This window comes from Pelophylax lessonae (assembly GCF_965119305.1).
Source record: "Pelophylax lessonae genome assembly, chromosome: 2".
Taxonomy (NCBI): Eukaryota; Metazoa; Chordata; class Amphibia; order Anura; family Ranidae; genus Pelophylax; species Pelophylax lessonae.
In genome coordinates, this window is record NC_138769.1 from 739,399,454 (window position 1) to 739,411,918 (window position 12,465).

Genomic DNA, 12,465 nt, shown 5'->3' on the forward strand with positions numbered 1-12,465 from the left:
GTGTTCCACCAGATGGGCTACCAATGTAAGGGACATTCCTCCCACTGATCTCCAATGTAAGGAACATTCTTCCCACTGATAATCAATGTAAGGGACATTCTTCCCACTGATCTCCAATGTAAGGGACATTCTTCCCACTGATCACCAATGTAAGGGACATTCTTCCCACTGACCACCAATGTAAGGAGCATTCTTCCCACTGATCTCCAATGTACAGTGCCTTGCGAAAGTATTCGGCCCCCTTGAACTTTTTAACCTTTTGCCACATTTCAGGCTTCAAACATAAAGATATAAAACTGTAATTTTTTGTGAAGAATCAACAACAAGTGGGACACAATCATGAAGTGGAACGAAATTTATTGGATATTTCAAACTTTTTTTAACAAATAAAAAAACTGAAAACTTGGGCGTGCAAAATTATTCAGCCCCCTTAAGTTAATACTTTGTAGCGCCACCTTTTGCTGCGATTACAGCTGTAAGTCGTTGGGGTATGTCTCTATCAGTTTTGCACATCGAGAGACTGAAATTTTTGCCCATTCCTCCTTGCAAAACAGCTCGAGCTCAGTGAGGTTGGATGGAGAGCGTTTGTGAACAGCAGTTTTCAGTTCTTTCCACAGATTCTCGATTGGATTCAGGTCTGGACTTTGACTTGGCCATTCTAACACCTGGATATGTTTATTTGTGAACCATTCCATTGTAGATTTTGCTTTATGTTTTGGATCATTGTCTTGTTGGAAGACAAATCTCCTTCCCAGTCTCAGGTCTTTTGCAGACTCCATCAGGTTTTCTTCCAGAATGGTCCTGTATTTGGCTCCATCCATCTTCCCATCAATTTTAACCATCTTCCCTGTCCCTGCTGAAGAAAAGCAGGCCCAAACCATGATGCTGCCACCACCATGTGTGACAGTGGGGGATGGTGTGTTCAGGGTGATGAGCTGTGTTGCTTTTATGCCAAACATAACGTTTTGCATTGCTGCCAAAAAGTTTGATTTTGGTTTCATCTGACCAGAGCCCCTTCTTCCACATGTTTGGTGTCTCCCAGGTGGCTTGTGGCAAACTTTAAACAACATTTTTTATGGATATCTTTAAGAAATGGCTTTCTTCTTGCCACTCTTCTATAAAGGGCAGATTTGTGCAGTATACGACTGATTGTTGTCCTATGGACAGAGTCTCCCACCTCAGCTGTAGATCTCTGCAGTTCATCCAGAGTGATCATGGGCCTCTTGGCTGCATCTCTGATCAGTCTTCTCCTTGTATGAGCTGAAAGTTTAGAGGGACGGCCAGGTCTTCGTAGATTTGCAGTGGTCTGATACTCCTTCCATTTCAATATTATCGCTTGCACAGTGCTCCTTGGGATGTTTAAAGCTTGGGAAATCTTTTTGTATCCAAATCCGGCTTTAAACTTCTCCACAACAATATCTCGGACCTGCCTGGTGTGTTCCTTGTTCCTCATGATGCTCTCTGCGCTTTAAACGGACCTCTGAGACTATCACAGTGCAGGTGCATTTATACGGAGACTTGATTACACACAGGTGGATTCTATTTATCATCATTAGTCATTTAGGTCAACATTGGATCATTCAGAGATCCTCACTGAACTTCTGGAGAGAGTTTGCTGCACTGAAAGTAAAGGGGCGGAATAATTCTGCACGCCCAATTTTTCAGTTTTTTATTTATTAACAAAGTTTGAAATATCCAATAAATTTCGTTCCACTTCATGATTGTGTCCCACTTGTTGTTGATTCTTCACAAAAAATTACAGTTTTATATCTTTATGTTTGAAGCCTGAAATGTGGCAAAAGGTCGAAAAGTTCAAGGGGGCCGAATACTTTCGCAAGGCACTGTAAGGAGCATTCTTCCCTACTGACCACCAATGTAAGGGACATTCTTCCCACTGATCACCAATGTAAGGGACATTCTTCTCACTGACCACCAATGTAAGGGACATTCTTCCCACTGACCACCAATGTAAGGGACATTCTTCCCATTGACCACCAATGTAAGGGACATTCTTCCCTACTGACCTCCAATGTAAGGAACATTTCTTCCATTGACCAAGTTGGGCGCTCCATGTATAGTAGGAGGGTAGGGAGCGTTGAGTATACAGTCGGTACTTGGACACGGTAAAGGCCGCGCTGACCGAAGTTTGGTGGTGGTTGCATCCCCTTTGCTGTGAGACTCGGGGAATGTTGGAGTTCTCCTCACTCGGTATTGGGACGCCGCGGGGTACGGCACAATCTCTCTCTGTGTCACCACAACGTCCTTCTCTTACAATAAACACAATTCCCGATGCACGTTAGAATGCGGCGCTCAGCCCGGCTCGGCAATCACTCATCTTCCCATCGCCTGACATCTCATATGAAGCCGCCGGGTCCCAGCAGAGGGAGGAGGCCTCCTTGTCCTGTATGTAAGTATAGATCACCATACACCCCCCCTCCCCCGACCCCCCTCCACCATCACTGCGACATTATAATAATTTATCTTATAATCTCCTGCGACACTGAACTTCCATTACAATCCATACTGTGTTTGTGCATCCGTCCGTCTGTCCCTAACACTGAACTTCCATTACAATCCATACTGTGTGTGTACATCCGTCCGTCTGTCCCTAACACTGAACTTCCATTACAATCCATACTGTGTGTGTACATCCGTCCGTCTGTCCTAACACTGAACTTCCATTACAATCCATACTGTGTGTGCATCCGTCCGTCTGTCCCTAACACTGAACTTCCATTACAATCCATACTGTGTGTGCATCCGTCCGTCTGTCCCTAACACTGAACTTCCATTACAATCCATACTGTGTGTGTACATCCGTCCGTCTGTCCTAACACTGAACTTCCATTACAATCCATACTGTGTGTGTACATCCGTCCGTCTGTCCTAACACTGAACTTCCATTACAATCCATACTGTGTGTGCATCCGTCCGTCTGTCCCTAACACTGAACTTCCATTACAATCCATACTGTGTGTGTACATCCGTCCGTCTGTCCTAACACTGAACTTCCATTACAATCCATACTGTGTGTGTACATCCGTCCGTCTGTCCTAACACTGAACTTCCATTACAATCCATACTGTGTGTGCATCCGTCCGTCTGTCCCTAACACTGAACTTCCATTACAATCCATACTGTGTGTGCATCCGTCCGTCTGTCCCAAATCCTCCCCGTTCACTTACATTTCATCCATTTATAAAGAATCTCCTCTTATTTTATCCACTTCTATCTATTTTATTTTATTTTTCTTTGCAATCAATCTATTATGTGTCCATCCAGTCCTGAGATTTACACAGCTCTGCCACACAGAGCAGCCCTGTCTGTCAGGGGAGGAGACCTGATTGTGTCAGGTCTTGTCCCTCCCAAGGCTTGTGATTGGACCAGAAAAGGGGAAGCAGGAGACCGATGGGTTCATCGTACTGTCACTCTGCTCTCTCCTCCTCCTCAGCATGCTTCTTGCACTACAGCACCCTTGATTAGCTCCTCGCTCCTCCCCCAGCTTGTGATTGGACCAGAAAAGGAGAAGCAGGAGACCGATGGGTTCATCTTACTGTCACTCTGCTCTCTCCTCCTTTCAGCATGCTTCTTGCACTGCAGCACCCATGATTAGCTTCTTGCTCCTCCCCCCAGCTTGTGATTGGACCAGGAAAAGCGAAAGTAGGAGACTGATGGGTTCATCTCGCTGTCACTTTGCTCTCTCCTCTTCCTCTCAGCATGCTTCTTGCACTGCAGCACCCATGATTAGCTTTTTGCTCCTCCCCCAGCTTGTGATTGGACCAGGAAAAGAGAAAGCTGGAGACTGATGGGTTCATCTCGCCATCTTGCTGTCACTCATCTCTCTCCTTCTCCTCCTCCTCCTCCTCCCAGCATGGTTCTTTCATTGCAGCACTCTTGAATTGGATCCTAAATCCTCCCCCAGCTTGTGATTGGACCAGGAAGAGATGCAGCAGATTGATGAGTTAATATCTTCGTCACTCAGCTCTCTCCTCCTCCCAGCATGCTTCTTGCACTGCAGTGCTTTTGATTGGCTCATTGTCCCTCCCCCAGCTTGTGATTGGACCAGGAAAGGAGGAGGAGTAGACAAATGGGCTCATGTAGCTGTCACTCTGATCTCTCCTCCTCCCAGCATGCTTCTTACACTGCAGCACCCTTGATGAGCTCCTCTCTCCTCCCCCAGCTTGTGATTGGACCATGTATGGAGAAGTAGCAGACTGGTGGCCTCATCTCTCTGTCATTCTGCTCTCTCCTTCTCCCAGCATGCTTCATGCACTGCAGCACCCTTAATTGGCTCCTTGTCTCTCTTTGGCTTGTGAGTAGACCAGGAAAGGAGAAGCAGCAGACTGATGGGTTCATCTCTGCTCTCTTCTCCCAGCATGCTTCTTCACTTCAGCACACTTGGTTGGCTTCTTATCCCTCCCCCAACTTGTGATTGGACCGGGAAAGGAGAAGGAGACTGATTGGCTCATGTAGCTATCACTCTGCTCTCTCCTCCTCCCAGCATGCTTCTTGCACTGCAGGGCCCTTGGTTGGCTCTTTTGTCCCTCCCTCAGCTTGTGATTGGACCAGGAAAGGAGAAGGAGACTGATGGTTTCATCTAGCTGTCACTCTGCTCTCTCATCCTTTCAGCATGCTTCTTGCACTGCAGCACCCTTGATTGGCTCCTTGCCCTTCCTCCAGTCTGAGCTGTGTTAGAATTTTGTTTATTGCATTGAGTTTTTCATCTCCTGGTGACCCCCGCCATTCTTGCCCTGGTGTCACTGAGACCCACAGTGATGGGAGCAGAGAAATCCTGTCTGGAACCTACCAAAGAATTTGTATTTCTGTCCATCCAGTCCTGAGATTTACACAGCAGAGGAGGAGACCTGGTTTTGTCTTACTCTCCTGCAGCTCAGTAACGCACACAGATCTTGTCCCTCCCCCAGCCTGTGATTGGGCAGTGAAAGGAGAAGCAGGAGACTGATGAGCTCATCTCTCTGTCATTGCAGAACTTTTGAATTGGATCCTAACTCCTCCCCCAGCTTGTGATTGGACCAGGAAAAGAGACACAGCAGAGTGATGAACTGGTATCTTCGTCACTCTGCTCTCTCCTCTTCCCAGCATGCTTCTTGCACTGCAGCTCCCTTGATTGGCTCCTTGTCCCTCCCCCAGCTTGTGATTGGACCAGGTATGGAGAAGTAGCAGACTTATGAGCTCATCTCTCTGTCACTCTGCCCTCTCCTCTTCTCAGCATGCTTCTTGCACCGCAGCACACCTGGCTGGCTCCTTATACTGCTTCTCCCTTCCCCAGTCTGAGCTCTGCTGTACTGGGACCGGAGAGGCTGATATGTGGCGATTTCTGCATCCCTGACCTGGAACAAGTAGGCAACCAGGGAAGGCAGAGCTGCAGTGCCTAGGAACGCCCACTTCTCCAGACTGACACCCACTAATCAAGACAATTGGATATTAGCATAACCCCTCCCACTGCTTACATTAGGACTGAGGGCTCCTGAGAGGAGTACTGAGGCAGGGGGCTGTGATATTCTCAGGAAGCCGGCCCCTCCCACCAGCCGTGATCTGCCTGCATTGCATAGAGACGCACAGGGACCCAGTAATGACATCATTGGGACTAAAAAGGTATGAAAGGAAAAAATGGAAAGGTTTTATTTACAGATTAGCATCACAGAATCCTTCCTTACTTCTCCTCTCAAGAGCCCTCAGCCCTAGAGCAAGCAGCGAGCCGGCTTTGGGGAGGAGTTATGCAAATATTATGATTGGGTGTCAGTCTGGAGGAGTGGGGCGGTCATAGGCGGGCTGCATTTTCATACAGACTGTCCCAGGTAACGCCCACATGTGATCCTGAACCTCCATAATTAATGGGAGGGGTGAGCCAGGGACAGTTTGGCTGGGGAGGAAAGTGCTAGATGATGCTGGATGTCCTCCAGCCAGAAAATGAGGCTGGCTGTTACTCTTCAGTGCATTTCCAGGACTGTCTGACCATCTCTGTCCTTTCAGTTCCAGGTGGAGCAGAAGAAAAGGGACGTTGAGGAACGGAGGCGCTTCCCTCTGGAGCAGCGTCTGAAGGAGCATATTGTGGGTCAGGAGAGCGCCATCGCCACTGTGGCTGCAGGTAACACCTCACTGCCCGTCATAGCTGCAGGTAACTCCGCACTGTCCGTCATAGCTGCAGGTAACTCCGCACTGCCCGTCATAGCTGCAGGTAACGCCTCACTGCCCGTCATAGCTGCAGGTAACACCGCACTGCCCGTCATAGCTGCAGGTAACGCCTCACTGCCCGTCATAGCTGCAGGTAACACCTCACTGCCCGTCATAGCTGCAGGTAACGCCTCACTGCCCGTCATAGCTGCAGGTAACACCGCACTGCCCGTCATAGCTGCAGGTAACGCCGCACTGCCCGTCATAGCTGCAGGTAACACCGCACTGCCCGTCATAGCTGCAGGTAACGCCGCACTGCCCGTCATAGCTGCAGGTAACGCCACACTTCCCGTCATAGCTGCAGGTAACGCCGCACTGCCCGTCATAGCTGCAGGTAACGCCACACTGCCCGTCATAGCTGCAGGTAACACCGCACTGCCCTTCATAGCTGCAGGTAACGCCGCACTGCCCTTCATAGCTGCAGGTAACACCGCACTGCCCTTCATAGCTGCAGGTAACACCACACTGCCCTTCATAGCTGCAAGTAACACCGCACTGCCCTTCATAGCTGCAGGTAACACCGTATTGCCCTTCATAGCTGCAGGTAACACCGCACTGCCCTTCATAGCTGCAGGTAACGCCGCACTGCCCTTCATAGCTGCAGGTAACACCGCACTGCCCTTCATAGCTGCAGGTAACACCGCACTACCCTTCATAGCTGCAGGTAACACCACACTGCCCTTCATAGCTGCAGGTAACACCACACTGCCCTTCATAGCTGCAGGTAACACCGCACTGCCCTTCATAGCTGCAGGTAACGCCGCACTGCCCTTCATAGCTGCAGGTAACACCGCACTGCCCTTCATAGCTGCAGGTAACACCTCACTGCCCTTCATAGCTGCAGGTAACGCCGCACTGCCCTTCATAGCTGCAGGTAACTCCGCACTGCCCTTCATAGCTGCAGGTAACGCCGCACTGCCCTTCATAGCTGCAGGTAACACCGCACTGCCCTTCATAGCTGCAGGTAACGCCGCACTGCCCTTCATAGCTGCAGGTAACACCGCACTGCCCTTCATAGCTGCAGGTAACACCTCACTGCCCTTCATAGCTGCAAGTAACACCGCACTGCCCTTCATAGCTGCAGGTAACACCGTATTGCCCTTCATAGCTGCAGGTAACACCGCACTGCCCTTCATAGCTGCAGGTAACGCCGCACTGCCCTTCATAGCTGCAGGTAACACCGCACTGCCCTTCATAGCTGCAGGTAACACCGCACTACCCTTCATAGCTGCAGGTAACACCACACTGCCCTTCATAGCTGCAGGTAACACCACACTGCCCTTCATAGCTGCAGGTAACACCGCACTGCCCTTCATAGCTGCAGGTAACGCCGCACTGCCCTTCATAGCTGCAGGTAACACCGCACTGCCCTTCATAGCTGCAGGTAACACCTCACTGCCCTTCATAGCTGCAGGTAACGCCGCACTGCCCTTCATAGCTGCAGGTAACTCCGCACTGCCCTTCATAGCTGCAGGTAACGCCGCACTGCCCTTCATAGCTGCAGGTAACACCGCACTGCCCTTCATAGCTGCAGGTAACGCCGCACTGCCCTTCATAGCTGCAGGTAACGCAGCACTGCCCTTCATAGCTGCAGGTAACGCTGCACTGCCCTTCATAGCTGCAGGTAACGCCGCACTGCCCTTCATAGCTGCAGGTAACGCAGCACTGCCCTTCATAGCTGCAGGTAACGCTGCACTGCCCTTCATAGCTGCAGGTAACGCCACACTGCCCTTCATAGCTGCAGGTAACTCCGCACTGCCCTTCATAGCTGCAGGTAACGCAGCACTGCCCTTCATAGCTGCAGGTAACTCCGCACTGCCCGTCATAGCTGCAGGTAACGCCGCACTGCCCTTCATAGCTGCAGGTAACGCAGCACTGCCCTTCATAGCTGCAGGTAACGCTGCACTGCCCTTCATAGCTGCAGGTAACGCCGCACTGCCCTTCATAGCTGCTTCCAAAAGAACTTCTAAGCTAAGCTGTCCTGGTTTCTCAAAGGGCGCAGCCATCAAATCATTATTTTTCATTTTGTAATCATGATATTCCCAATAGTATGATTTATGTATCATGGTGTACAGTATGTATCCAATCCTATAATGTATCATTCTGTATCTGATTGTATGATATACAGTATCTCACAAAAGTAAGTACACCCCTCACAAGTTTGTGAATATTTTATTGTGTTGTTGAGTTATTTTGAGGGGACAGCAAATTTACACTGTTATACAAGCTGTACACTCACTACTTTACATTGTAGCAAAGTGTCATTTCTTCAGTGTTGTCACATGAAAAGATAGAATAAAATATTTACAAACATGTGAGGGGTGTACTCACTTTTGTGAGATACTGTGTGTATCCGATTGTATGATGTACAGTATGTATCTAATTGTATGACTTATGTATCACGGTGTACATTATGTATCCATTCATTTCATATGATGTATGTATTGTTATGTATGTGATTGTATGATGTATGTGTCATAATGTGTCCTATTATTTTATATAAATGTGACAAATGGTATTTATTATTATTTAACCCCTTTAAGCTCTCACATCTTTACACCCCTCAACCCCCCCCACCCATGGAACAGAACAGAACAGATTTTGCATGTTCTCAAGGATTCCTTTATTCTGCAAAATTGACTCCCCAGCCTTCCACCCCCTCTAAGTTTGCGTAAAAAAAAAAAAAAAGGTTTAACCGTCTTAACTGTGCAATACGCCGCCATCAACGCATCACCGCCACTGTCATCCAATCACACCCCAGCGGCTGCGTTCTAGCCTGGTTGCTGGTATATACAGGTCCATACTGCCCTAAGTCTGCTTTCTCTTTCCCTCTCTGGTTTCCATTTGCGGGGCACCATTAATCCAGCACTGCAGATGTGTCCGCGCCAACCCCTTCCACCGACGTCACACCTCATCTGGATCCATTGCCGCTAGGCAACCAATAGGAAGTGGGGTGCTAAATCATTATCAACATGATTATATAAACAATCCATAATTTATAGTAATAATTTGTAACAAAAAAATCATGTGACAATTCATAAGATTCTTAAAGTGGAAGTATACTCGGCTTTTTAACTTTTACCTACAGGTAAGCCTATAATAAGGCCTATAATTTACCTGTAGGTAAAATTAATATCTCCTGAACCTTCACGGTTTAGGAGATATTCACCCTGAATGCAGCCGGACCTTCAGAGCTCCTTGCCGGAAAGTGAACTCCTGCGCGCATGCGCGGGAGTGACGTCATTGCGTCTCCGGCCACTCACAGCGCCGGAGCCCCCGAACCCGGAAGAGACGCCGAGGGAACATGTCTGCTCCCTTAGCTGTGTTCGGGCGACCGTGTGGGGGCTTCGTTCTAAGGTAAGTATTTCATAATGTGCTAGTATGCAATGCATACTAGCACATTATGCCATTGTCTTGCAGGGTTGTTTCTTTCTTTTTTTTTTTTGTACTTAGGGGATACAACTGCTTTAATAAATAAGAGAAATAAAATAATCCCATTTATTAAGGTGCAAAAAGGTGTAAAGAAAGTTTGCCTGTTCAATGATTTGCAAATCATCTTCCAATGCAAAAAGAATATAGAACTCCATGCCAACATAAAGTGAAATTATAACCTCTTGGTGTGGACCAGGAATGCTTAACAGTTGTCAGCAGAGAGCATGTTCCATGTGTTCCTGACATCTTCAGGGTAATTGGCAGAAAGTTTTGTTTTGGCCAATTCCCCTGAAGATGTCATCTCCTGACGAAACGCATTGGTAGTGACGTATACGTGACATCATGACGGCCTGGAATTGCTGATTAAAAAAAAACATGGTTATCGGTGTTGGGAGGGACGTGGCGTACTTCAGTGATGTTATTTGGGGTGTAAGTAGATGGCCTATGATAGAAGTCGGGTAAAGTGAACCTCTGCTTTACACACACTGTGACCACCCTCCTCCTTTATATATAGACCTTCCTTTACCTCATCCATTGTTCAGCTTAGCTAACTGGAGAGGAGACCCTGTACTTCCAGAAATGACCATGTGACTCATTCCCCTGCTCCTCTGTGACAGCGTTGGTGATTGGCCCAGAGCTGCAATAGTGAAAGTGGCGCCACCCTCTGGCTATGCAGTAGGTCACAGATATGTGAATTACAAGAGTGGCTGAATAGACTAATCCTATGTACTGTATATGTATAAAGCTGTACCTGATGGCCTGAGCTGTGCACGGTGGTCTGCAGCAAAGCTAATACAGCGGGGAACTTTACAGAGCCCTCGTAAAAATCTCCAGATCCCCGCGGTGGCCAATTCCACAGATTTCTAAATATAGGGCATTTCCTCATCTAGCACGGCCGAGGCTCTCCGGGGCGCCATAATGTGGCTTCGTGATTACTCACCGAGGTGCCATGAAGATGTCTGAATCTATAGCAGCCGCGGTGACACTACGTGGTGTCTGCTAGACTTCCAACACTCTCGCAATGTGGACACATAGGGGACCCGGAGGAGGCCAGGCACAGTCCACTCTGAGAGGAGAACGGACCTGGACAGCAGAGCCACCAAACAGATAGAAAAGATTTTTAGAACTTCAGATTTATTTATATACAGTGCCTTGAAAAAGTATTCACACCCCTTGACATTTTCCACATTTTGTCATGTTACATCCAAAAATGTAAATGTATTTTATTGGGATTTTAGTGGCACATAATTGTGAAGTGGAAGGAAAACAATAAATGATACAAATAAATCTGTGAAAAGTGTGGCTGCATTTGTATTCACCCCCCTGAGTCAATACTTTGTAGAACCGCCTTTCCCTGCAATTACAGCTGCAAGTCTCTTTGGGGATGTCTCTACCAGCTTTGCACATCTAGAGAGGACATTTCTGCCCATTCTTCTTTGCAGAATATCTCAAGCTCTGTCAGATTGGATGGAGAGCGTCTGTGAACAGCAATTTTCAAGTCTTACCACAGATTCTCAATGTGATTTAGGTCTGGCCTGTGACTGGACCATTCTAACACATGAATATGCTTTGATATAAACCATTCCATTGTAGCTCTGGCTGGATGTTTCCGGTCGTTGTCCTGCTGGAAGGTGAACCTCCGCCCCAGTCTCAAGTCTTTTGCAGACTCTAACAGGTTTTCTTCTAAGATTGTCCATGTATTTGGCTCCATCCATCTTCCCATCAACTCTGACCAGCTTCCCTGTCCCTGCTGAAGAAAAGCATCCCCACACCATGATGCTGCCACCACCATGTTTCACAGTGGGGATGGTGTGTTCAGGGTGATGTGCAGTGTTAGTTTTCCCCCACACATAGAGTTTTGCTTTTAGGTCAAAACGTTACATTTTGGTCTCATCTGAGCAGAGCTCCTTCTTCCACATGTTTGCTGTGTCCCCCACATTGCTTCTCCCAAACTGCAAACAGGACTTCTTATGGCTTTTATCAACAATAACTTACCACTCTTCCTTAACCACTTCCCGCCCTATAGGCGATTGACGGCGGGAAAGTGGTTGCATTATCCTGACTGGATGTCATATGACGGCAGCAGGATAATGCACTCTGCGCACCCCCGGGGGGGGGGGGGGGGAGCGCAGAGCACCGATCGGTGATGCGAGGTGTCAGTCTGACTGACGTAGGCTCTTTACCACGTGACCAGATGTGTCCAATCACAGCTGGTCACATAGTACACAGGAAGAGCCGTTGATCGGCTTTCCTTAGTTCGTGCCTGACAGGCATGAGTAGAGGAGAGCAGATCTGCGACTCTCCTGACGGGGGGGGGGGGGGGGTCTGCACTGGTAATCAGATCATTGATTACCAGCGCAGACCCTCGGGGGGGGGGGGGGTGCCACTAGAACCACCAGGGATGCCCACCCATGACCCCAGGGATGGCAATCGGGGCTCAGGGAGCCCGCCAGTGCCCCCCATCAGTGCTGCCCACCAATGCCCATCATTGCCATCTATCAGTGCCACCCACCAGAGCCCATTATTGCCTATCAGTGCCGCCTATTAGTGCCCAGCAGTGTCGCCTCTCAGTGCCCAGCAGTGCCGCCTATCAGTGCCCACCAATGCTGCATATCAGTGCTACCTATCAGTGCCACATATCAGTGCCTATCAGTGCCGCATATTAGTGCCACCCCATCAGTGCCTCCTCATCAGTGCTCATCAGTGCAGGAAAAAGCGTATCTATTTACAAAATTGTATAACATTAGCAAAAAAAAATTTTTTTTTTTTTTTCAAACTTTTCGGTCTTTTTTTTATTTGTTTAGCAAAAAAGAAAAAACCTTGCGGTGATCAAATACC

General features: G+C 48.3%; 1 protein-coding gene across 1 annotated transcript in view; it reads left to right on the forward strand.

The window, feature by feature from the left end:
* Positions 1–12,465, forward strand: part of CLPB (ClpB family mitochondrial disaggregase) — a 229,011-nt gene that overhangs the window by 138,209 nt on the left and 78,337 nt on the right. Inside the window, exon 7 of the mRNA XM_082244581.1 lies at positions 5,995–6,109. Within this exon, the coding sequence (XP_082100707.1) occupies positions 5,995–6,109 (115 nt within the window). The remainder of the gene's footprint in view (positions 1–5,994; positions 6,110–12,465) is intronic.